The sequence below is a fragment of the Paroedura picta genome, chromosome 4, assembly GCF_049243985.1.
Source record: "Paroedura picta isolate Pp20150507F chromosome 4, Ppicta_v3.0, whole genome shotgun sequence".
NCBI classification, from domain to species: Eukaryota; Metazoa; Chordata; class Lepidosauria; order Squamata; family Gekkonidae; genus Paroedura; species Paroedura picta.
In genome coordinates, this window is record NC_135372.1 from 67,333,430 (window position 1) to 67,360,671 (window position 27,242).

General features: G+C 39.7%; 1 protein-coding gene across 4 annotated transcripts in view; it reads left to right on the plus strand.

Annotated features, from left to right (window-relative positions):
* LOC143835503 (vitellogenin-1-like) overlaps positions 1 to 25,609 on the plus strand; it is a 49,246-nt gene extending 23,637 nt beyond the window's left edge. For 2 of the 4 annotated variants that reach the window (XM_077333235.1, XM_077333236.1), the window contains exons 20-34: positions 8,013 to 8,145; positions 9,069 to 9,279; positions 10,370 to 10,473; positions 11,860 to 12,498; positions 13,360 to 13,668; positions 15,822 to 16,028; positions 17,088 to 17,230; positions 17,319 to 17,457; positions 18,277 to 18,412; positions 20,172 to 20,355; positions 21,955 to 22,046; positions 22,613 to 22,707; positions 22,791 to 22,950; positions 24,046 to 24,092; positions 25,398 to 25,609. In XM_077333235.1, coding sequence (XP_077189350.1) covers positions 8,013 to 8,145; positions 9,069 to 9,279; positions 10,370 to 10,473; positions 11,860 to 12,498; positions 13,360 to 13,668; positions 15,822 to 16,028; positions 17,088 to 17,230; positions 17,319 to 17,457; positions 18,277 to 18,412; positions 20,172 to 20,355; positions 21,955 to 22,046; positions 22,613 to 22,707; positions 22,791 to 22,950; positions 24,046 to 24,092; positions 25,398 to 25,409 — 2,611 coding nt within the window. In that variant the 3' untranslated portion in view covers positions 25,410 to 25,609. The remainder of the gene's footprint in view (positions 1 to 8,012; positions 8,146 to 9,068; positions 9,280 to 10,369; positions 10,474 to 11,859; positions 12,499 to 13,359; positions 13,669 to 15,821; positions 16,029 to 17,087; positions 17,231 to 17,318; positions 17,458 to 18,276; positions 18,413 to 20,171; positions 20,356 to 21,954; positions 22,047 to 22,612; positions 22,708 to 22,790; positions 22,951 to 24,045; positions 24,093 to 25,397) is intronic. The other 2 variants (XM_077333237.1, XM_077333238.1) reach the window with 1 other exon arrangement.
* Positions 25,610 to 27,242: the final 1,633 nt, after the last annotated feature.

Consider the following 27,242-nt stretch of genomic DNA (forward strand, 5'->3'; position numbering starts at 1 on the left):
GGGGGGAATGGGGTCCCTACTGCACAATGGTGGGGAGCAGCATGCCACTCACCCACAATGTTGGGGGTGGGGGACTCCCTGGTCAGCTCCATGGCACCGCAGAGCCGACAGGGGCATGCAGTGTCCCTCCAGGGACACCGGAGGTTGAGCGAAGGGCCGGGCTTAAGCATGGGGCTGGCCCGACCCAGCCCCTGCTGGCCCCTGTGGCACCCCTTGGAATGTGGAAGATTCTATGTTCCCATGTCATGGGTCTTCTGGGGCACTGCACTGGGATGGCAGCAGCAGGGTGCATAATCAGGTCCGCCCTGCTGCCCTGCTGCTGCCATCCCGGATTTCCAGCTCCTTGCATAATGGGTCACTGAGAGCTATGCGGTCAGCATGGCAGCATTTTTGTGGTCAGCATGGCAGCATTTTTGTACAGCAGTGTTCACTCTGCCATAAATTTTAAAATGTCAGTTGTAATGGTCAGTCACTGAAAACACATGCCCACTCTGCACATGTTAGATAATGCACTTTCCATATGCTTTTGCAGCTGGATTTTGTGATGCAGAACAGGAAAATCTACTTCTAAAGTGGAGTGAATGGGCATTATCCAACGTGTGTAAAATGGGCCACAGTTTCAAAGGGTAGCCATGGTTTCCTGCAGTAAAACAACTGGATTTGAATCCAGTAATATCTTACAGACTAGCAAGAGTTTCAGGGTATGAGCTGTCAAGAGTGATACCCTGAAAAGCTCATATCCTGTATATCTTGTCAGTGGCTATGGAGCTACTGAACTTGTGACCATTTGCAAACAGCCTTTGTATTCAGTTAAAGTCTCTGGTTGCTAAAGGAATTTTTCTGTCTTTTCAGACAGATCCATTTTAGTAACCAGCTGCTAGCAGAATTTATTTACCTGTTCAAACATTTTTTCTTAAGGTTAGCAAAGTATGGTTGAGCCATTTTTGAGGGGAACTTGATCATTGCAGGAAGTTTTGGGGACAAAAGCTGAAGTGATGTTCCCCCATACACCCACACCTGTGCTGCCCCTGCACTTCCCTTTCCTCTCCCACAGGAGGGCTGGGACAGACTTCCAATGCTCCATCACTCCCAGCCACCATCCCCAATGCAGTTATGGTAAATTAAAATGAGGCTACTTACCTCTTTGGATCCAAGTCACTACCACATGTGATGTGCCTTGGCTAGCAAAGATTTTTATGACCAGGGCTCTTCCCTTTTTCACCCCCTCCAGTCCCATCATTGACCATTGATGGGGCAGATCAACATGGAAGTTCATTATCACAAAATGAAAATTCATTAATTAAATATATATATATTAAAACTTAATTAACTCCCACCCAATCAGGGAAATCTTCTGGGGTCATCAAGAAACCCCAAGATTTAATGAAACCCCCATTGAGAAAGCCTGTCCTGTAATGCCACCATTGAGATGCCTTGACTCCACTGAATCAATGATGCTGCTATTGCACTAAAATGCTATTTTATATCTACAACTAGAATTAAAGCCTGTTTTAGCTGATACAATGGGTGCTAGCAGGAGGGGGGAGGTAGAGAAATAGAAAAGAAAGAGGGAGGTAGAAAGGAAGAGAGTGATTAAGATAGAGAACTTGGCCGGAAGAGTAAGGGGTGGGGTTGTCCAATCTGTAAGGGCATGAGGTTGAATATGTGTGTTGTGTGGTGGGCTGAGGTGGTGTGGTGACAAATGAGGGTGTGGGTGTGGAGAGATGGGTGTCAAGAACCTGTAGTCTGGGAAGTTAGTTGAATGTGGGAGAGAACTAACCTTTGGGAATTGTGGCATAGTGGTTACAGATGAGCTTTCCAGAGCCATGTCTTCAGATAGGTGAAGGGAAAATCAGACTGGAGACTATTCTTAGGGGGGAGATTACATGGCAACCAACTCCTCCCAGTTCTGTGGCCCTACTCCTTCTGTCTCCAATTTTTCACTATTGATATAATGTTATGAGCCCACATGCTTCTTTCACTGTTGCACCTTAGAAGAAGTAGAGATGGATTTTTGTACCCTGCTGTTTACTACCAAAAGGAGTCACAAAACGGTTTACAAACACCTTTTCCCTTCATCTCCCCACAATAGACAACCAGTGAGAGATGTGGGGCTGAGAGAGGTCTCAGAGAACTGGGAATGGCTCACAGTCACTCAGCAGGCCTCAGGTGTTTCTAGGCAGTTTAAAAGCACCTTCCCTTCTTCTCCCTATAACTGTCACCCTGTGACGGAAATGGGGATGAGAGCTCTGAGGGAACTGAGAATGATCCACAGTCACCCAGCATGCTTCAGGTGTCTCTAAGCAGTTTAAAATCACCTTCCTTTCTTTTCCCCATAATAGGCTCCCTGTGAGGGAGGTGAGTGTAGGGGCTGGCCCAATCAGGCTGTGGCCAGCTGTGATGGCCTCACCCTGTTTGGCCTGTGGTCAACTTGGACACCCCAGACACGCTCCTCCCAGAGGGCTGTTTCACAAATATATAGAGGAACCATGGATAAGGATGTATGATTTAGGTTTTAAGACCTTGTTTAAGTTGGTCCTGAGCAAGTTAATTTCTTTGTGACCTACCTTTCCAGATTATTGTGAAGGTAAACTCGAATAATAACAAAATAAGAAAAAGATATGGTGTATCAAAGTGATCAATTAATATTTATGATATTAATTATAAATTATTTATCATATTAGTAAGACTCAGAAAACAACCCACTTATTCAAGGTCTGCATTTTCAGAACGTCATAGTGAGTTATAGGAAGAGTCAAGTTCTATTTTGTCTCGAGCAACCATTCAGTGAAGACACAAGGCAATGACATGAGTTTAACTGGTTTATTTAAGCAATTAGACTGGTCTGTGTCTTATTTAAATAGGCTAACATATTTAAATGGGCAAGCTGAGCTAAGGCAGATTTCCTGTGATTGCATTTTCTGGTAGATCCACCTAGACTCCAAACACATCCAGCATATTCTGCTGATTTTGTAATCATCTGAACACAGTGTGCCAAGAGATACTCAGCCCCAGTCCCTTACCTTATGTGTCACACAACTACTTCCAGATCCAGAAAGATGTTGCTCAGCACCAAGGTCCACTTCTTCCCAACTGCATCTCACTGCACAGCCAATGATATGCTATTCCTGATCTTCCCTACATTACTTTGGATATCCCCAGGTATTGGACAATCATCCCATCCAGGTGGGGCCAAAACTACTTATGACTTACGCAGTCAATGGCCAGGCCTATTTAACCAACCTTCACCCTGACATCACAAAGCAGTCCAAAACGGCACCCCAAAAGAGGGAATTCCCAAAATTCCTGACAGGCTCAGAGTGGGCAATATCAAGATTAAAATTATAAACAATAAAACATTAATTAAATAAATTTAATTTGATCTTAAAATTAATTAAATAGGTTAAAAACTGCCTCCATATAATTAAAATCCTTCTGAGGGGATGGGCTTGGTCAGTGTTTGGCCAGATTTCTTCAAGATTGTTCTCAATTGAGTTTTCAGACAGGGAGGTTAGTATTTTGTCTGTGTTAATTTTCTGCTCTCAGCCACAGGTCTGGCAGAACAGGAGGGTGGGACTCATAACTAAAATATAATCTGAACAATCATGCTTCCCTATTGGCTGCCAGTCATTTTAGCACCCAATGGGGCTTTGTACCTCCTTTTAATTCCAGTGGGCTGAGGCAACCTGCTCCTCAACATCAGTATTGGGAATTATAGTATTCAGATGCAAGTCTTACTACAGCCAGTGAACACAGAATTACAATTTGTGTTGTGTATCATAAGCAGTATATTTCCTTGATAATTTTCTTAGTCAATAAACGGTTATCTCTGGACTGGTAGTAGTTCAGGAATATTTGTGATTAGTCGCTACTGATTTCCGTCTCATATTTTCAGTTTGCGTTGCTTTGAGGAAATAAACTAGCCCCACTGATTGTATTTCATGAAAGCAAGCAATTTAGTCCAGGGTTTTTTTGAATGGGGCTGAGGTGATCTGTATGACAAAGATGCGGGAGGTGGTCTGTGTTCCCATGTCAAGTTTAATTTGCTTCACATGCTATGACAATGGCTAAGAACACCTAATCTGCTGCATCTCAAAGGCAGATTTGCATTTCATTTACCTTTCTCTTCCTCCTGTCGTGCCTCTAACACTGAAGGTACCTTAGAACAGTGGTCCCCAACCTTTTTATCACTGGGGACCACTCAATGCTGGGGACCACTCACCGGGACCACTCAACGTCTTTTACTGAGGCCCAGTGGGGGAGGGTAGTTTACTCCTCTACTTTCAACCACTGCCCTAATGCTCTCTGATCGCTATGATAATGTTTAAACATCCCTTCAAAATAAGATACAGACACGCCACAACAATGAACATAAGGAACATTTTATTTTCATGGAAATTTTAACTCATGACAATGACAAATCAATGGGAACCCTGAACTTGTTTCTCTGCAACGAGATAGTCCCATCTGGGAGTGATGGGAGACAATGACACCCGAAGTGTGTTGTAAAGGGCTGGGGGGGATGAAGTAAAGGGCTGGGGGGGGGGAGGAGAAGGCGTCCTTCGGGGCCCACCTCAAATTAGTCGAAGGACCATATGTGGTCCGCAGCCCACAGGTTGGGGATTGCTGCCTTAGAACACATGCAGTTGTGTTAAACAAAAATAAATAAATAACACATGATCACTCATTGGCTTTCTTTTCCACCTGTGTTCTGTTTCTGATAAAGGGGATGGCAGCTGTGCTCTGTGCTAGAACCTTCCAGAATAAAATGTGAAGCAAAATATTATTTTAGACAAGCTGAGGGGATGAAAAAAATTACAGATCAACTTGCATTTTCAGAGAGCTCATATGGGCAGAATAGACTAAAGGGATGTGGCTATCATTTTATTCACACTCAATAATTTAAATGACTGCCAAATCGCAGCTTATGTCTCCAGGCTGGTTTATTTTTTGGGAGGGGGGCTTACTTTTAGTACTTTAAAAAGCCACCTAATCAAAGTAGAGAATCAATACTTCCCCATTGAGTACAGAAAGCCAACAAATGAAGCTGCACTGTAAGTGACATGTCTCAGCTTCCACAGAATCACACAGCACAATAAAAATAAGCTTCCAGAGTCAGTTCTGGTGCTTTAACAAGAAAACAAGTAGCAAAGGTACTAAAAGTATTTATGTTCTGCAATCGCTCTTTGAGAGAGAATATATACAAGGGATAAATTGACATGTTCTGAACAAGAGAGGTTGTTCATTTATCTAGTAGCAAAATGGTCTATGAATGAGATAATATTATTATAATTTCTTAGGCAGACTGATACAACAGATGTACTTATATGACCCTTCCCCTTCCTGGCCCCTTAAATCTCCTGGTCCGGTCCATTTTAATAATGAGAACTATAATATACAGTATATACTTGCATGTAAGCCGACCCGCACATAAGCTGAGGCACCTAATTTCACCACAAAATGCTGGAAAACCTTATCGACTTGCATATAAACCAAGGCTGGTGTTTGGATAGTGGCTTTTCTCCCTCCCCTTCCCTTCCCTTTTGGGCAGGATCTTTTTTTCCCCTTTTCTTCCCACCCTCCTCCTCCCTCTTTTCCCTCCTCCTCCCTCTTTGCCCTCTTGCCTTTTTATATCCAATCCTTCTTCTTATCCAATTCTCTTCTTCTTAGTTCTGTTTCCTCTACTTTCCATTCCTTCCTCTCTGCTCTCCCTCTGAGACAGAGGCTTCAGAGCTTCCTGAAGCGGCAGCACATACTAGCTTCATGCTAGCCTCGTTAAGTCAGTGAGGGGGCAAGGCAGAGACTGCCCTTCCCTCCCCTCCTACTGTCCCTCCTGGGCTTGCTGCGTCTCTTCCTGCATCTGCTTCTTCAGTTAAGTATACTTGTCTCCCCCAACCTCCTGTCTTGTAGCTTTTTTAAAATACCCACACATAAGCCTAGGGGGACTTTTTCAGCTTTAAAAAAGGGCTGCAAAACTCACCTTATATGTGAGTATATATGGTATTTGTTTAAAGTGACTATATTTAAATCCTTGAAACTACACTCAGTGGTCAAATGTAGAATTGACAGGTGCATGATTATGTGGAAGGGACCCATATGATCCAATCCACTGTGTGTTGACAGCCAGGTACAGAAGATTTTCACATTACCATTCTAAATCAGATGTTCTTTGTTGTTGGCCCAATTTTGAGTAAAGGGATGGGTGTTTCATACAGTGAATGTTATTCTGTTAATTATCAATCTCTGAAGCACTGTGGTTATTTCAAACAGTGCTGCTTTCCTCTTTTTTGTCATCCAATCTTCCTTGGAGATTTTTTTAATATATATCTTCTAAGTTGAGTGCTATAGTGCTAAACCAATTTGTTTTATGGAATGTTTTAATGTAATGTTACCTGTCCTAAACCAACTAGGGAAGGGTGGGATATAAAAATAAAAGTATTATTATTATTGCCATCCTCATGCCTGCAGTAAGTCGGTATTTCCATTCAAGTTTTAGAAATCCAAACTCAACTTCCTATCAGTATCTTAGTTATATATACCTATGTATCTGAAAAGTTAATTTTTGTCATTTATCTTTGCTATACAACTAACTGATGGACTATGACGTTAATAGATTCTTTATGATAGTACCCACAGCATGGAAATCTGATATCCTGATTTTCCCCCATATCTATTTAATGGATTTGCTAGGTCAATGTGCTTATTTTATTTATTTGTTTGTTTGTTTGTTTATTATATTTATATACCACCCTCCCTGAAGACTCAGGGTGGTTCACATAAAACATAAACAATGCAGAAAACTTAGGTTAACAATAATACAGTGAAAGCAGCAAGCAACATAACAGAACAATAGAATAATATGGAGAACATTAAATTAATGCATACGGATAGCCCAGTGGATTGAGCAGAACTGTAGTGGGTGCCATAGGAGGGAGGCTCAGGGGAAGGGCCCATGGGAAGTGGTGGTTCAGGCCAACCTCAACCAAATGCAAGGAACTGTTCAAGTTCTGTTAGGTCCCTGATCTTTTCCTGAAGCTCATTCCACCAGGTGGGGGGCAGGATGCAGAAAGCTCTGACCCTGGTTGAGGTCAAGTGAGTTTCCCTGGGGCCAGGAATCACAAGAAAGTTGGAAATGCTAGAGTGTAAGGCTCTTTGGGGGTGTAAGCAAAGAGGCGATTCCTCAGGTACAGGTAACAGAATATCTACAAGAAGTGCATTACACAGAAACTCTATTATTCAATAGAAAAGACCATGTTTACTGCCATGGGAAGAAAAAATATTTTATTCACTTACATTGCTTCAGTATGACCGTTTATGCACTGGAGGTTTCATGCTGTGCTGCAGGCTGGAGTTTTAGTTGTGGCAGGTTACCCCACCTCTTCCTGCACCCACACGGGGGAGCATTTGGTGTGGTACACCTCATCCGCCTCCTATTTGTGCTCCTGCATGGGAGCTGGGGCAGTGAAATTCCCAGTGCATAAACGGTCTATAACTGAATAGAATGATTTTTTTCTTCCCACTGCACCATTGGTCTCCTCTTTGTTTTTGCTTTTCACTTCACCTTTAGTTCAGCCCTCTCCTCCAGTATTTTGCATGTTTACTGACAGCATGCAAATTAAATTAGAATTGACTGTGCCTTTGTAGGCCATGGTAGATAACAATTAATGGCTCTGTGGTAGAGTGCATGTTTTTCATGTAAAATTAATTTTGGGCAACTCCAGTTAAAGGATTCCAGATAGCAGGTGTCAGAAGATGCTGTGCTCCTTACGATCTGCTGCTTCTCAGAGTCAACCATTCTGAGCTAGCTAGACCAATGCTCTGATTTGCTACAAGGTAATATCATGTGTTCAATAGCATGAAATGTTGTGTTTATCTTGGTTTTTTTTTTTTTAAGATTGCTAATATGGTTCCATATACAATTGTGGGGTCAATTTCTAACCAAAGGTGTTTGTTTTCAGCTGTGTTAATATTTTTGTGACTGAAACACAATGCTCTTTCTGTTTATCTTCCAGTGGGAGGACATTTGCTGTTGTCGGTAATGGTGAAGAGGAACCTACTATAACTCCTATTCTTCCCCCAGTGAAAGTGCCAAACATAATGGACTGGAAATTTCAGCCAGATTCTGTATCAGACAATAAACTAAAGGTAGACCATATTTTATTTATATTCTGCCATTGTGTTTTTATGTTACTTTTATATAGAAAAAACACAATATTATTTCTTTACACGTTTCCAATAAAGTAAAATTTAATGATAAAATTAATCTTGCATAACTTATAGTTGAACTATAGTCTTTATATAGAAGTTGGTAAGCCATGCATCAAAACACTATAGTTACTATGCAAGTTTTCAAATTAATTCTAGTTAATATAATGGGTTCAGATTTTGGGATTATGCTGCTTGCAAAATTGTTATGTAATATGTGGATAGCATATATCTTTTGATTTCAGAAGACACATAATTTTCATTCTAAATGGTAAGTAAAATACGTAACCTTGGTCTAGCTAAAATTAGTTGTGACTATGTCATTGCAGTATCTACTGTTACACAACTTCCATTGTGCTCTCTAGCCGTCTTCATGAATTACAATTAATGCACAATGTACAGTGTATATTTGATTTTTCTTTATATGTGTGTTGTGTAATTCTTATGCCATAGTCAACACAGCTGAATGTGTAATTGAACCTCACATTTATTCAGGTACAGATCCCCAGTTTCATTTGTAAAGTAAACGCACACTGACTAACAAACAGATATATGAACATACATACAGTGTTCACTATAACATCTATACAGGACTTCTAAAGCTATGAAATCTGATTCAAACCCAGGGTGGGGATCTAACTGAGAAAAAAGCTTCTTACAAAAGATTTACCAGTGTGTGGATGTGATTTTGAGGTTCCAGTAGACGGAATTCATCTTGTAGAGCCCCCTGGCCCAAAGCTGCATTTTTATCCTGTTATGTCTTGTGATAGCTATGGGTCCCAGGTGAATTAGTTATTTCATTGAATTAATGTAAGTAGTAGGTTGCATCCTCTAATATGTGAATACATCTATTGTCTATCCAGGAAAGAAAATATTCAAAAACCAACTCACCAAGAAGCACCCATCTGGCAGAACCATGCGGCCATCACTCTGCTCCACTTCTTGGGTACCTTAATGCAAGTACATTTGGATTTCAGACTTGCCTGAGGTATTCAGCTGAACATGCTGGACTCAACAATGCCATACTCAACCGCATTGTAGGTGACCACAATATTACATGCACCATGTATCCAGGTAAGATTGTACTTAAAGGTTCAAAAAAAAGTGCAACTATGCTTTCATTGGTACATGTGGAGCTGTAGCAATCTTTGTTTGATGAGTTTGCAAGCTAAACAAGAATTCAAGCACTTTCCAACTGCCAGTCGACATTATTTCATATTTAGTTATGAACCTATCAGTTATCTGGATAATAATTACTTGATTATGATAGGACAAATTTAGAGAAAGGCTGGCATTTTTTTTAATAAATATATACTTCTGTGACAAACAAATCAGATTTCTCTGGATAGAAGTCTCAGAAGAAGACTAAGTGAGATTTCTTGGTGGGTAACAATGTTTTTGATAATCCCTAAAAGCAGTGAGACAAAAATCTGAAACCTGATTTGCTTTTAAACTAGCACTTACTATAACAGAGGTAGTCAACCTGTGGTCCTTCAGATGTTCAAGGACTACAATTCCCATGAGCTCCTGCCATTATTTGCTGGCAGGGGCTCATGGGAATTGTAGTCCATGAACATCTGGAGGACCACAGGTTGACTACGCCTGTACTATATGATTTGGGGGGGGGGGGCATTTATCTTCACGATAACTGTAGAGTTGACTTTTTCATGCTCATCATTTTTCTGTCTTGCTCAATAAAAAAAGAATCTCTTATCTCAATAAAAGATAAACATTTCTACAGGTGGTCACTCTGGTTTGCTGGTTACATTTCAAAGAATTGAACTCGCCCTCAAACTCTTTTGTATTATCAGCATTAAAGGTTGTTAATCACTCTTTAATAGATTTTTCCTGGAGTACTCTGCTGTTTTGCACTGCCAAAGCCTTTGTGGGTCTTTAGTTCAAGGCCTCTAATTGGATGTGGGAGGAAATCTCTCATCATATGTGGAATTACCATTCTTGAAATACCACAGTGCAAACAAATGTCAGGTGACAATTCACTTATTTATATGATCACTCAACATAGTGAGCTTCCAAAAGATAATGTGAAAAACAATTATACTGTTGTACATCAAGTTACCAATGACCACATTTGAGAAGCCCTAATTGATCTTGTATGTTATAAAGATAATCTGTAGAATTGTTACTAAAAATCTTATACTTTCAGTCCATTCAGAGCCACCAATTAAGGCGATACAAGTCATAGTTCAGCTAGGTGAAGCACACCAACTTGGATATCCCAAAACGGAGAAGTTAAAGACCAGGATTCAGGTATGTCCAAAGTCTGCAACTTGACAGTATATAATGGAACATCTTTTATACTAATTATCAATGTCTACATTATTTATGTTGTAAAAGTATTTTGCAAGTGTGTATTACTTTAAGACTTTAAACAGCAGAAAAAGCTAAATATACAGTTAACTGAACACCATCATGTAATATGCCTTAGATCAGCTGTCCCCAACCCCTGGTCCAGGGACTTGTACCGGTCTGTGGGTCAGTCGGTACCAGGCCGCGGCACCTCCTCGTCCTCCTCCCCAGCTGCTGCTTCAGGGGCTGCCTTACTACTCTGCTACTGGCTCATCTTTGGTGCTTTCCAGTGGCTGCCATGGCTGGGGCTCCCCCTCGGCGTGGCACTGCACAGTGCCCCCCAGTGGGCGGCAGGAAAGCAAGCGGAGCAGGGGCTCAGGTGGCAGCGACGTCCCTCGGCAAAAAATTACCCGCCCCCAGGCCTTGGTAAAATTGTCAAGCATTGACCGGTCCCCAGTAATAAAAAGGCTGGGGACCACTGCCTTAGATGACACTTTTGCTACTATTGTCATAAAGCCAAATAACATTTGAACACAAAGGATATATGTATGTTATTGTTGGGTTCTGCAGAACTTTTCTAATAATTTGGGTGTGTGCTTCCAACATAAAAGCCTTCTGGGGCAGGCAAATGCTCTTTGTGGTGAAAGTACTAGTTAGTCTTCAGCTAAATGGCTCTACAGGATTAAAGTAACTGAAATAACCAATGTGAGAAAATTATGTTGTCCAACTGAGCCAGAAACCAGTAACTTAAAAAGGCAAAAATAATGCATTTGGGGCAAATCCCCACTCTCCCCCCTTCAACAACAAACCTAAATCAACCCATTTAAAAATACACCAAACTAGCTAATTTTTATATTCCTGAGCTGGCAGTTTGGTTCTGTAAATCATAGGAAAAGATAGCATTAGTGAAATAGATCAACGCAGGATTGTAGTTCTAAATCTGGTTTGCCAGAACAAGTTTTCTAGTTTATATAAGGGGGCTCACATGAATAGTTGTGGTATTTCATAGTCTTTTCATGGCTCACACAAATAGTGTACTCATAAAACCAAAAAACTCTTAGTCAGAAAATATTGACCCTGCAACTTGAATGTTTTGGACTAGTATTGTCAGGGCTCTAGACCTTTCCAGCTGCTGTAGATGTGATGGGAATTTTTTCTCCTTCAGGGAAGGCACATTATTAACTATATAGATAGGCAAATTTGCTTCAATATCATGATGTATTTTCAGTCTGGCCTACAATGCTAGAAAATATATTTTTGGTATACAAAATTTCACACTGAATAACTGAAGAATATAACAAGATACTAACTGTGTTCTCTGGTTCCATCCCCTACTGGAACTTCAAGAATAAGTACAGCAGTAGTGAAAGTATATCAAGTGATTCCAGTAGAAACACTGATGAAGATAATGAAGAAAGACCCCTGGATGGTTTCAGCAGTCAAGAAGCTCAAACCAGACATGGCAAGAGTCCTAAGAAACTGCAAAATCGTGAGCACAGTAGTAGACCAAGCGGCAGCAGCAGCGGCAGCAGCAGCAGCAGCAGCAGTAGCAGCGGCAGCAGCAGCAGCAGCAGTAGCAGTAGCAGCGGCAGCGGCAGCAGCCGCAGCAGCAGCAGCCGCAGCCGCAGCCGCCGCAGCAGCAGTGGCGGCAGCAGCAGCAGTGGCAGCAGCAGCAGCAGAACCAGCAGAACCAGCAGCAGTACCAGCAGCAGTGAAAGCAGTAACAGAAACAGCAGTGAGTATGTGCCACAGCAAGGAAGGCAAGAGAACAGGAAACATGGCCGGAGATCATCGTCTGACCATGGTGATGTTGAAAGAGAACATAGTAGGACTCCAGGGAAACAGCAAAGTAGCAAGCATGAAGATATCGACGAAAATGCCTGGTTAAATCAGAAAGAAAAAAGAAAAACAAGGCCATCAGTTATCAGATCTAGCAAAACATCTCAAAAATATAGAACCCGAGACAAGAATGACAGCTCTGAAGGGGTGAGTCTTTTCAATTAAACAGTTACTGATGGAATGCAATTGATTGATTTATTTCTTAGAAAACCTTGCAACCAGCAGGTAGATTCAAATATCAATATGCTATGGACTTCCTTTGCTGGAGGAAGACAAAACTCTATATCTCGTGTACTCATTCTCCCTGGGTCAAACTGGCCAATCAGTAAAAGTGGCCAAAACCTTCCAACCAAGTGCCTTGTAATTGCCAGGTGGCAGCTTTGTGTGTGAAAAGAAAACCCTTATGGAACTCTAGGACTACACCATATCATAACAAATTTATGTAAATCTAATCTAACCCTAGCAGTTTCATCTATTAACATCCATTAGAAAAAGCTCTGCTGACCTCTCCCATAAAGCAGCACTTCTTCCTTATGTTTAACCTGTAGTCCTTCCTTCCTTCCTTCCTTCCTTCCTTCCTTCCTTCCTTCCTTCCTTCCTTCCTTCCTTCCTTCCTTCCTTCCTTCCTTTTTTTGGGGGTATCATTTTCTCAATTTCATGGTTTCACATAAAATGGACACCTTTTATCTATGCATCAATAGATGAGCAGGGTACAAATACATGCTGCTTGCTTACATCCAAATATATTACTGTGTATGTACATTGTGCAAATTAGTCTTTAAAAAACACCCAAAGCAGAAATCTGAACCTGTTGTCAAAGAAATAATGAAAAGGCAATGGCCTATTCATAAACTTGGTATCTGCAACCTGGTATCTCAAATGTATGTGCAAAAAGAATACTTTAGAATAGAGTTAGAAAACTATTCAATTGGGTCTCCTGTTTTGCCAGTGCCTGTTTCAAATGGTTTCTCTCCATCACCTTCCGTTCCTTTCACTTTTGGATTTTAGGGTGCAGCTCAGGAGAAAACAAGCAGAGCATCATCTTCCTCTGAATCAAGCTCCTCCCGAAAGGATGAAAGCAGCAGCAGCAGCAGCAGCAGCAAAAGCAGCAAGAGCAGAAGAGACAGAAACAGAAGAGGCAGTGAAAGTAGCTGCAGCAGCAGTGAACGCAGCTGCAGGAGCAGTGGAAGCAGCAGCAGCAGCAGTGGAAGCAGCAGCAGCAGCAGCAGCAGCAGAAGCAGAAGCAGAAGCAGAAGCAGCAGCAGAAGTAGCAGCAGCAGCAGCAGCAGCAGCAGTGCTTCCAGCTCATCAGAGGAGGTAACATTACAGTTTGCAGCACAGAATAATCTGAGGCCGCCATTGATGCAGTGGATGGGTCGGGTGGGCAATACATGGGGAGGGGGGAGTGGAGCCCAGGGCACATGCGGCTGCTAGGGCAGTGTGGCACCCTGGGATTTGGTGAGGGAAGCAGGCATAGTTACATGCCATATGCCTTGCCGGCCCTCTTCGGCCGTGACGCAGATGAGCCATGACGCAGATGAGCCACATCTGTTACTTCTATGGATAAAGCAGAACATGGCAATCTAATTTTTCAATTCAGCCTCTGATATTGGAAGAGAGCCTGGCTAATCCATTTACTGCTTTCAATATTTAATAAATGGATACTTATTCCTTCATCTTTAAATATGAATGGGGCTGTCACATGATCAAACAAACATGGATGGCCCATCATACCTTATTTAGCTCTTTGAGAAGTGGCTGTGTGGATTCTGTACGTTAAATATATAGCAGGCTTCCTTTCATTGGGAGATGGAATTCTGGCAGCCAGGTGCAGTTTACTACTTCCAGTGAGCATCTAGGAGAATCTAGGAGATGTCCTGTGAGCATCTAGGAGAATGTAGTTGAACTGTGAATATGGTACACATGTCATTAGATCTGTATATTGTTGCACAAATATAACTTTCACTTGGATCCACCAAAAGATTTCCATGAGCAATCAGGGATTTTCAGCACTGGAACATGACTTCCTCATCTCCTTCCTCCAGGTGCAATCCACCCCCCCCCAATAATATGTTGTTCCTGGGCTGCAGGGGACACTCCAGGAACAACATGAGGGGGTGTTGAAGGTTTAATACAATTACCCCACTTCCATTAATGGAAAGCTTCCAGTGGATCAAAGCTTATGTCTTAAAGCTGCTGCATATTTTATTTGCATTATTTGTAGTCTGCCTTTCTCAATGAAGCATACACAGTGTCAGACAAACACAAGCAACAGAATGAGACATCCAGTAAATAAAAACAAAAAGGTTTGGACTGTAAGGGTCTGAAAACAAGCAAAGATATAAAAATAGAGCTGAAACAAGCATTAGCATGACTTTAAATGCTGCTATAACTACATAATAGGATCATACTTAGAGCAACACATAGTATGTACTTTAGATTGTAGTATAGTCCACAGTCCTTATTTCTTTGCCAAAGCATCTTTCTGAAACATTTCATTGCAGTACAGCCTTATTACCTGTGTAAAAAAGATCCCTCCTGCCTATTTAATGTAAACCGCCCTGAGCCTTCGGGGAGGGCGGTATATAGATCTAAATAAATAAATAATAAATATTTAAGGCTTGCACTAGTTTGAGGAAAGCTAGGAGGATGGGATCTTTCCTGAACTCACCAGGCAGGCTATTCCATAATGTTGGGGGCCACAACAGAGAATGTACTTTATGGACAGTTGTTGATTTTGCCAGTTCACATGGTGGTCCTTGCAGAAGGCTCTGCTATGATGAGTGAGGGTGTCATAGCAGAGCATAGAGGTAGAGATGATGCCACAGATAACAAGGGACCAAGACCATGAGGGGTTTGGTATGTGATAATCCTAACCTTGAATTGGGCCTATGAATTTCCTAAATATGCAGATATTTTAGAAACATGGCTGATAACCGTGATTAGGACTGAAATTATAATGGAGGATTCTGTTTTGTGTTGCAACAAGGCACTTGTGCTGGTAAATGCTGGGGAAACCCTACCATCTGGCAGTTTTATACACAGGAGTTCCAAGAACAACCAAGGATGTCTTTTCTTCCTAGAGTTCAAGCCACTTGTTTCAACAACAATCTGTCACTCTTAATTCTAAGAGCAGATGCCAGTTTGGCAAGATGCCCAGAAAGGGCTTTTAAGCAGTCCTGGACATCCATACATCAGCAGATACTGTGGCCTTGTTGCACTATAGCATGTGAATTGTTGCTATAGTGCAATAAATATGTAATAATCCAAAGCAACTGGAATACAATACCCAGTGATGTGCGGGTACAGCCCTGGGGAAGTAGAAGGGGATGAGAAATAATGTCTCATCTTAAAAAGCATCTGCCTTGATAGGTAAATTTTTACACTATTCCATTTGATATACTCCTTATTGAAGCAATTGATCATGATATGCATTAAAAGTATGCTTTGTTTGTTGTCTTCTTTTTCAGACTAATTTCCTGGCAGATAGAGTCCCACCTAGCCTCACTTTTGTGGCTCAGGCAATTAGGAATAACAACAAAAAACAAGGCTACGAAGCGAAAGTTTATATCGAGAAGGAACCCAACAAGCTTGATATGCAACTGGTTATGGGTGATCTTGGTGAAAATAAGCGGTCCATATGTCTGTATGTTGATGTTTGGCCTTATAAAGCCCAGGTAAAAATATATGGAGTTTACTCTGGAGTCCATCTCATAAAAGTATAAAATGTGGCATGTAAGCTTTGTAATGAACCATAAAGTGTGTGCCATTTTCAGTAAGCTGAGAAGCATTTTATTAATCTTTTGCTCATTTATTTTACAGTGGTGGTCATTTGTTTTACAGTGCAGTTCTATGTATAGTTACTCCAATCTAAACCCATATGGCCTTAGATGAGAGTAACTCTTTTTAGGATTCAAATTATTCAGCTCAGTTCTCTTTGTGACAATGACTCACATGCAAAGCTAAGGGTGAAACCTTTTATTAGAATGCCCACATTTGAAACTGCGAAGCAGCTTTCATAACAACAATAAAACCTAGTTACGATCCTGAGTGTGGTGGAAAATTAGAATTTTTGAAAGCATTTTTATTTAACTTATATAAATTAGGAGCTGAAAAGCTTTTGACGTGAAAGTGTTTTGAGCACTGCTGTGCAGATGCATTGGCAAAATGAGGAATTGCACCACTTTTACATCCCAGATTTATGAGAAGAATTAAGTATTTTCTATCTGGGATTTACAAATTGCGTCTACAAAATTGCTACAAAATCAGAATATGTATACCTTCCCCTTAACAACTGCAAATGGGAATACGATAAATATGCAGCCTTTTGACTTACAAAAGATAATTTCACTGATGATTCTCTCTGAAAAACATCATGTGAGGCTGTGTTCTAGGAACCTATATGCTCACCCAGGAACTAGCTGTCTATACATATATAGGAAAGTATACCCATGAGAAACAAGGAAGAACACTAAAGTGAGCTAGCATCCAGGGGTTTGATTCAACTTCACTTTTTGTCTGTTAGTGGAATGCAAATATATGGATCATGTGTTGGCTTGGTTTCTCATAAGTTTTAAAAGCTCTCCTAAAGTGCAAGTTAGCAGTCCATGTTTATTGAGGATATGGCTTAGAGAGTTGCTTAGGTCTGCCAAAGCTGAGCAAAATGACAAATACTGTATAATTACATTTTCTTTTCCATTCTACGATACTAATAACTTTTTTATTTGCTCCTAAAGGCCAGTCTGAGCATGGAGAACCAATGTCGGTATAAAAATCTTGAAATAGAGGTTTCAAAAGGCCACCTTGCAAGAAATCCAGCAGTCCAAGTGAAGATTAAGTCAAAAAAGCCTACAAAAATGCTGAAGGACTCAGCTTCCATGTAAAACAATCATCCATTTGTCTATGTTCTAATTGTGGCATTCTTTGGCTTAAAACGTTCTGTCTAAATCATATCTTGTTTTGTTTAGGGCTGAGGAAGTCCTTCCTAATTTAGCATCCCAGTATGGCTTTAACAGCATCTGTCAAAACAATCCTTCAGATGAGCTTGTGGTAGGAGTGGCTGTATCATCTCCACAATCAGTTTTTGTCATCTGTAAATTGCCTGAGGTATATACATTTTCTCTTTGGTTTTAAGCTTTGAAATGTAAACATTCAAGTGCAGAGATAGATCCAGGGCTCTCAAAGAGTGAGTGGGGGGCAGTACATAAATTGTATTTATGGGGTTGGATCCTGACTAAATTTTCCAGTGGCAGAGTGCTCCAAAGTGCTCTACATATGACTGTCCAAGTCCCAGCCAGTACCTGATTAGTCAAGCAGGAGAACAGAATATAATAAATAAATGAATGAATGAATGAATAGAAAATACCAAGAGGGGAACACAGGATGGCTCTCCTAAAAAAGTCTTTTAAATTCTCCCCATAGCCCATTAAGAAAGGGTGTCTGTTGATCAGACATGACACCCACACCAAAGCTTGGGGGGGGGGCATTCTACGGCTGAAATGTTTTAAACATCTGCCAACATTACTTAGGTCATCCCCTTTCTATGCTATTTCTGCTCCCTTTTATCTTTGGGCTGTATTATCGTAACTTCAGGATACAACTGTGTACCTCTGAGATATGCTAGGGTAATGCCTCCTTTCAGACCTCTCCCTTCAACTGGGTTGTGAGTATCCTAAAACACGTGAAGTTCTTTTAGTATGGAAATGTCTTTCTCTTAATCAGATTAACTGATTGACACTAGGGGCTGGGGAAATAATTGTATTTTTCAGAACTATGTATTTAAATTGAAATTAATTGAATATAGTTCAGTGGCTATGACATGAGGACATTAGGAGGAAAATATATATAATTTAGCTTACATGATGCATTTTAAACAAGATGTCTTTACCCAAAAAGATTGTCATAGTTTCCTTATTTGCTTTCCAGGAAACCTTATATAAGGAAGATCTTAATATTCCATGGACTTCAATTGCTGTACCACCTCAGCATTATCCAAGTAAAGAATTGACTTCCTTCAATTTTTTCACAGAATTAACTTCACGGATATTCAGAGATGATGAAGGTAAAAAAAGATTGCTGCTTTTATTTTAGGTCAGTTGGGATTTATTATCACTGGGTGTCCTGAGGTTACAAAGAGCCTTCCTGTAACCATAGAATTCCAAGCTTTAATTATAGCAATCAGGATCCTTCTTTCCTTGCCAAGTCTCTCTCAGAGTTCCCAAAGATAGGGTGGAATATAAATCCCATTACAAACGAATGAAATAAATAAAATGTTTAGCTTCAACATCATCAGAACTTTTAATCAAAATGACACTGATAGTCAAAATCTATAGTTCATTCATTGTTTTTTTGCTGGACTTTATGGACTTTCAGAAGGATATTTTAATTAAAAAAGGAATCATCACTTGAATAAACAATATTTTTCTTTTGAAAATTTTGACCTTTTTGCTCACTTCTGTGCTGATAGGACACACCTACAGAATAAATAAATAATTGGGCCATTCCAAACAAGGACCAATGTTGCCAATTGGTTTCACAAAGCAGAAACGCTATTTTAAATAGTGGAATCTCAGTGTTCCGCATACCTTCATTTGTAGTGGAATCCAGTAGCATTTCATTCGTTCCCCACAGGTTTCCGGTCTCGCAGGAATCGCTAGAAAGGCAGCGATTTTTTTCTGTGCTTGTTCCCGCCCCTGGCCGTCAATCAAACGGAACAGCCAATGGGCGGTTGTTATCATGCTCCCGAAAAGCCCCTTTCCCTTTAAGCACAGTTTAAAAAAAACACACACACATTGCAATGAAAATGCCTCTGCTGGTAATCTGGTGTTTAATTGTGGGCCCAGTGTCATAAGTGGTGGCACAGTTGAGGAATGATACAATGGACCATTGTTAATCTTGGGAATAAAAAGGCCACAGCTTTATTGAATATGTCACAGAAGCATTGGTGCAACTTGAGGATGAATCCTGTATTGGACAATCTGCCTGCCAACTAATGAACATCATACCCCAGTCCAACTGCTAGGGAAGCAAGTAAAAATGGCAAATCCCACGGAACTATGTGGGCACCTGTTGCTACGTGGCTCCTTTTGAGAGCCCCATTGACAGCCCCCAAGTTGAACATGCCACTGAATTGGCTCCATTTCAAGACCCCTGATGGCAGCCGGATTCTTGTAGAAGCAGTGGTGAGGTCCTGGCCCCCTGAGACTGCTCACAGCCTTGCCACCATGCCCAACTGTCCTCCCATTACTGTGCACTTCTCCCCTGCATGGACCATGCAGTCAGGACACCAGAGACATTACCCCAAGTCCCAGAGCCCACAAAGGCAGCACAGGGTAAGTCACAGCCACAGCTGCAGCTTAGTGCTGTGACATGAATTATGTTATTGACACTGACTTTGTGAATAAAAAAGGAAGAAATGCTGAGAGATCCATAATCCAGATCTCTCCAGCATCTTTTACAACTAAATTTCAGGAACTTGATTTGGATTTTTATTCTTCCATCTATGCACGACTTTCCCTGTCAGAATTTCCCACACCACAGTGTTATTCGTCCTGAAAAGAAAAAATGCCCACCAGAATTGAATCCTTTTTTGTTTGCCCTGATCCTGATTGGGCCCCAATAGCATTAGTTTAGCTTTAAATGATAAGACAAGATGCATTCTTGCCCATAGATTTTTTTTCTATCACAACAAATTTGTTTATAAATAGCACATCCAAGTAGGAAGGGACTAAACCTAAGACATGGTGGAACAGGTCCATTAGACCATTTGAATGTCTACCATCATATGATTATATGAGCACTCATATTTGCTGTCTCTCTAGCTGTATGTCAAGTGGAGGAAACGAGCATCAGAACTTTTGACAACATGAGATTCAATGGCTCTTTTAATGAAAACTGCAGAACATTAATAGCCCAAGAATGCACAGAAAAGCCACAATTCTCTATCATGACAAGAAAGCTCAAACTGGATCTTCCAAGAGAAGTTTATATTCATCTGACTTCAGCGTAAGTTTTACACTAATTTCCATACATTCCACAGGCTTTTAAAATAACCACCCCTCCTTTCAATAAACAAACCTCTTTCTTAAGAGTTTGTTTTCCTTTTCTTTGAATAAATCACATTCGTAGGAGCTTGTTTAAATCTTGAATGTTTACAGTTTTCTGAAATCTCAGCTACCCACAGTGCTCTCCTAAACAGGGTTATACCCTTTTAAGCCCATTGAAGTCAGGGGGTGTATCTCTATTTGGGAACACACAGCCAACTTCTGATTTCCCATCTCTACCACTTTGTCTGACAAGGACTGAAATCTCATACATGAGATCCAGTGGCCCTGAAAGCGGCATAAATACCCAACATCAACAAGCTGTTATTGAACAGAACCAGAACATCACAGTTATTAGAATATTGGATTTAGAGGTGGAAATAAGAAGATAACGAGTACTATGAAGATAAAATGATGAAACATGTTTAAAATAATTATAAATTAGCTCTCACGAGTGGCCAGTACTTTCGTCTATGTGCTATATGTGTCTTCTTTCTCTACTGTTTTAATGTTTGTTCCATAGTAGCTTAGTCCCACAGGTCAATTACATTGGCTTTGCTGCAATCCTAGTATCCAGATCTTAAAGGGTGATATTGCTGAGCTAGCATCTATATAGGTTGGCTATTCCAGGTCATGCTGCTAGTGTTGTTAGTGGTACAAAGTGCCTCTTCCTACTACTGACATGCCAAAAGAGCTGCAAAAAAGGGTGATGCACACTTTAGAGCAGTGGGCCCCAACCTTTTTATCACCAGGGACCACTCAACGCTTGACAATTTTACTGAGGCCCACTGCCCTAACGCTCTCTGACTCTGGTCGCTATGGTAATGTTTAAACATCACTTCAAAATAAGGTACAGACACGCCACAACAATGAACATAAGGAACATTTTATTTTCATGGAAATAAAGACTGTGAGACTGTCTTCTTCCCTATGGCCCTCAAAGGAGTCTACACTGCAGCACACAAAATCTGCTGAAGGTTCCCAGCACAGAGAAGTAAAGTTGGCCTCAACCAGAACCAGGGCTTTCTTGGCCCTGGCTCCATCCTGGTGGAACCAGGGCTTTCTTGGCCCTGGCTCCATCCTGGTGGTGAGATCATGACCCTGCAGGACTTTAAACAGTTCTGCAGGGCCTGCAAATCAGAATTGTTTTTCCAGGCCAATGGTTGAAGCCCATAGAACACTGATGAAACTGGCCTCCCTATACACATATGCACAGATTAATGCATATAAGCAGACATATTCAGTAACATCAAGCTGCTACAGGATTATCTTATTTTAGCACGTTATGCCCACTACCACTTTTTGAGGAAGGGCAGGATGCTCCATTCACATGTTGTTTTTATCATTTTAATTTTAATAATTTTAAATTGAATTGAATTATATATTACTATGTTTTATTGAATGTACTCTTTCATGTTGTAAACTGCTCTGAGCCCTTGGGGAAGGGTGGTGTAGGAATTTAATAAATGACAAATCAATTTGTAACAGATAAATGTTTTATATTTTTCTGTAATATGAGATTTCATATTCTAACAAAGGGAACATCTTTTTTCCCCCAAAGAAATATTACAATCTCACCTTCCTCGACTTCCTCCCTCCTTGTATTATATAATGGAGAACCCATAGAGAAAGATATGTTTGAGGACGACAGAGGTATAGCATTTTATGTTACACTTTTTATCTAAAATATCAAATTGCCATTCACCTTAATAAAGTTTAAGTATGTATTCTATCTGTACTATTTTATTTCTCAAAAATGATTAATCACTTCAAAAATCAGAAGGTTAATTCATTTAATAGGTAAGTGAGCTGAATTTGTCGTGTATGGTCATAGGACATAACAATATAAAACATTAATAATTAATTTAATAAAAATCTTTATGTACTGGACCATAATATCATCATGGAAACATAAAAAGCAAATTTGGGAATGAAATATTAATAGAGTATTGATAAATTAAACTGTAATTTCTTCACTAGCCTAATTATCCAGTTTACAGATTGGATATACTTGTAGATTACTGCTCAATCACAGAATCCAAATCATATATGTCCGATGGAGTGTGGAAGGGAAATCTTGTATCTAACATTCTATAAAGAAGAACCATAAAGAAACAGAAAATGTCTATAAGTAAAGGACAGGTGCATGTCTGTTTACTGGAAATCATTGCTGTTTCAAAAACAGGCAATCCTTTTTAAGTTGTCCCATCTCTCCACAGCAGACATCACAATATACAGAAATGAGAGTACTGTTTTCATCAAGGCTCCACAACATGGCCTAGAGAATGTGACTTATGACTGTGAAATGTTATGGGTAAGTTGATCAGCCTACCTTCATGCTACCATTCCCTGGTTGTGTAAGCAAATCTCTACAGCAAAGTTCCATTGTTCATGCAGGTTAGAGTTTCTTCATGGATGAGGGGTAAGACCTGTGGGCTTTGTGGAAGCAATGATGGAGAAAAACAAAATGAAGGTCACATGCCAAATCATGAATTGGCAAACAACGACATGGCTTTTTTCCATTCCTGGCTTTTGGAAGACAGTGGTTGTGCTACAGGTCAGTTGATTCTACAAATTACAATAGCAATGTATGTTAATGAATGGGTTCGACTATGGTTAGCAAATCCCTCTTTATATTATAGACACATTGTGCAATTATTTATTTATTTAGATTTATATACCTCCCTTCCTGTTTTTCAGTGGGCTCTGGACAGTTCACAAAATCATGAATTAAACATTCACAGTATAAGTACATCTGGTCTCATTCAGAGCCAAGGCCTTTTCATTCCTGGTCCCCAGAAGAGCTTATTCCATTCTGCAGGGTGTGCAAAACAGAGCTATTCTGCCACACATTTGGTTGCAGTCAATACATTCCTGCAGTAATAATATCTAGAACATCATGGGGCTCTCTTCCACAAGGATACCCCCCCTACTGGAAATCACTGGAAATCAACATCCAGAAATTAGATCTGGAATTAATTAGAACCACCTCAACAACACCTAAAAATAATATATACCATCAGCTGATTTTGTTTAATATGTTTTAATGTTATATGAATCAACAACAGTTGTTTTCATGGTTTTATGAATTAATGTTTTATTGATCTGTTGTAAATTGCCGGGAGGGGAAATGAATGAATGAATGAATGAATGAATGAATGAATGAATGAATGAATGAATGAATACTGTTTTTACAAAATTATTCCAAGTTAAAAAGGAAAAAAGAAGGAAGGGGGGAAAGAAAAGCAGTGGGGTTAGCTGGAGGCCAGTAAAAGAGTTTAAGCACCCATCCTCACCCATTAGTAGAATCGAGTAGAATATATATATGTGTGTGTGTGTGTGTGTGTGTACACATACACATATACATACACACACCCACACACACACACATATAGCAAAATTAACTAAATAGGTTTTTAAAATTTTAAAACTGCCTATTTTACAGTTTCAGATCTTCTGAAATTTACTTATTTTTGTTGTATCTGGTGCTTTATTACTCAAGGTTGGTGGGCAAAATGAGCAGTATCATGAAAGTGCATATGTGTGAGTGTGGGTGTATAATCATGATGTTTATAATTTCCTTACTGAAATGTGGCTGGGCACTATAAATTTAATACATTAGAAATTATTCTTTTGTCCCCCTGGATGACAGGCCTTAATTCAGAGGAGAGACTTGATCAATCATCTGAGGAGTACAGTGTAAGTAATATGTTCATAATATAACCACAAAATAAGGATGCCATCTTCTGTTTTCCAGTATGAAGTACTTCCCCTCACTATTTCTTTTCCTGTTCTTTATTGCTAGCTAGAGGAGTGTAATCTTATCATTTTGTCACTATATAACACATCATGATACCAATAACATTTGATTCCATATTTAGGATTTTTGGTAGCATCTGTATTTTTATGTTACAGCAATATGTAAATAGAAAACACTGAGATTCAAAATATTTTAAAGTCACAAAACTGGTAAAAGAATATGGACTGTTCTTGCTGTAACAGTAAAATTCCAAGAAAGACACCTAAAAAACCTACTCATAAAAATAAATTTTATGAAAGACCTATATTGTATGTAGCTTTCCATGGAGACACAAGAATGGGCTAAACTGCGGGCCCTGCGGGCCCTGTAGGGGCTCTCAAGGTTCTGCAGGGCCAGCAAAATGGAGCTCTTCCTCCAGGCATTTGGTTGAGGCTTGGCGCGATGAGTACCGGGAATTTCAAACTCCCCCCCCCCCAGTTCTTGGATATTAGACCTACCCTACTGTATCCATACCCCTAGCCAGTCCAGCCCACCAAATCAACTGTATTGAAAGCTGGGGAGATCTTTTAGTTATATCGCCATCTTATCTTATTGTGATTTATTGTATTTTATTATGTTTATTTTATTGGGGTAAGAATTTGGGGATCTTATTGTTATAAGATTTTATATACAATGTTTTATATATATGTTGTAAATCGCCATGAGCCAGTTTGCTGGGAAAGGCAGTCTAGAAATCAAATTATAAATAACATATAAAATAAAAATTAACCAAGCAGCCATTGATACATATTCATAGAATTTATGTCTGATAACTTATCCTATGGGCTTAAGATGTTAAACCGTTAATATTTAGCATATTGTTAGATGTTTTAGAACAGTTAAATTTAAGTATTTCCTTTGAATATGTAAATCCCCAGAAAATATCAATATCAAAAGATTCAGGATTTAATTCTTGATATTTCTCCAAAATCTCACCATAGTAGTGTTACTATATATACCATGGTTGTAGAATTACACTTCAGCATTGTTTCTGTGCATCAAAACATTGACTTTTTACCCTATGTCTATAGTTATAGTGAATATTTAGAAATATATAATATTACTACCATCCATGAGTTAAACTTTTTAAGCAATTTAACTGGGTATAGGATTCCTGAAAGCCCTTGAAGTCCTTCAATATATTGCTTTGAATCCTGTTAATTAAAACATGGTTAATGAATTGCATTTTTCTTTTTTTCTGACAGATTATGGAATGATTTTGCCTGAACTAGAGAAGAATTCTGACAGTGTAACTGATATCAAGAATAGAATGGAACATGTTAAAACTGCCCCTGAAAATAAATTAACCGAGTAAACATTACATAGGGAATATTTTGCTTCATGGCAAAACATAAAATCTTATGTGTTACTCTCACTGTATGAAATCCTTAATAAATAAAAGCATTTGTTAAATAAACTATACCTTTCTCAATATTTATTTTTCACAAAGCTATCCAACAGAAAATATCTTTGAATAATTTGTTGTTGTTCACTGATTAGCCATCCCCAAAACAAGGTAAAATATTTCAAAGTTTTCTGAACATTAATTTATAGTCCCTTTCAAACCCACTTTGGCTTCTGTGGGAGTGAGAAAAAAGAAAGGTTTACTCCCATGCTATGGTCTTAATCCAAATTCATGTTTCACACACTTGCATTTGAAGCAATAAAGGGAAAGTCACTTCACAATCTCGCATCAATCACATCTACTTTTATCCAAACCTATATCCAAAGATTTCTGAAGACTATCAATTTTCAGGACATTTTTAATTATAGTATATAATAATAGCCATGCTCTTAAAAAAAAAAAAACAGTAGGGATGGGCACAAAACAGCTCACAAACTAAATGTCATGGTTTGTTGTTTGAAAACTGAAGTTTGTGGCAGGTCAACCAACACAAACTTTTCATGAACTTTCAAGCTGTTGGTGGAATTTTGTAAAACTATACATTATCAAACAGACTGTTTCTGCTCAATCTAAATGTTTACCAAACTTCAAAGTAACAGGGGGTAGAACTCGGAGGGCATGTAGACAAGCATCAGGGGGAGGTCCCCAACAAGTCTGATGTTTCTACCCTACATGAGTCTTTTCTATACATTCCTGAATTTTCTGAACCTGCCATTTCACCAGAAAACACTTTTGTTGGGGGAGGGGGGGCATATGACAGCCCCTGGAAATCCAATCCTCACCAAATATGTAGGGCAGGTGAAGGAGAGTCATACAGCGATCTCTTGTGAGTTTGGGATTTCTAGCACGCCTGGGGGCTATTCTACTATATCACAATATTCACAAACCAAACCAGTTAGTTTGGTGGCTTAAATTCATGGTCGTTTGTGATTTGCAAACATAGCACACCATGAACAGTGAACTGCAACTCATTTTTCTGGTTCGTGCCCATCCCTATAGAGCACATCCAAGAAGAGAACTTTAAATGTTGCTATGATTCTTTGCATCAATATCTTTCTTCCCCTTAAAAAAAAGCCTACCAGATTGAAAAACTTGCAAAACTTTTTCAATGTTTCTCCATAATTTAAAGATAGAGCACAACCCTTAAGCCTCCTCATATAAATACTGCTGGAATGCAGCAGCAAGACAGTATAATTGTTTTATATTCTTCTTGTGGCTTGGCTCTGCAGTTTGCCGTGATGTAAGTAACCATTTGATTCTCATTCTGCTGACATCAATAAGAAACACTATCCAGTTACATGGTTCATTCAAAGGCCAAACCAATGCATTCAGAATAAATGTAACCCAGAAATCTCAGCGGCAGCCAATGAGCTCAAAAAGAAGGGTGAAGTGAGCATGCTGGGAGGAAAGAACAACGATGCAGCAGTTGTTTGGTTTTACCTTTAGTAACAGAAAGAATGGCAGACATTCACTCCGAGTTAAGGAAGACTTTGGTCCAAAAGCAGCTTCAAACAGATCAGGTGCAAAGGATGGAGGGGGAGTTGGAGGGAAAATAGCTAGAGAAGCCAGGATAGATCTGCTTTCTTCTGTTCCATTCAGGACAGAGGTTAGGCAAGTCTCATATTATTTCCATTTTTAAAGAGCC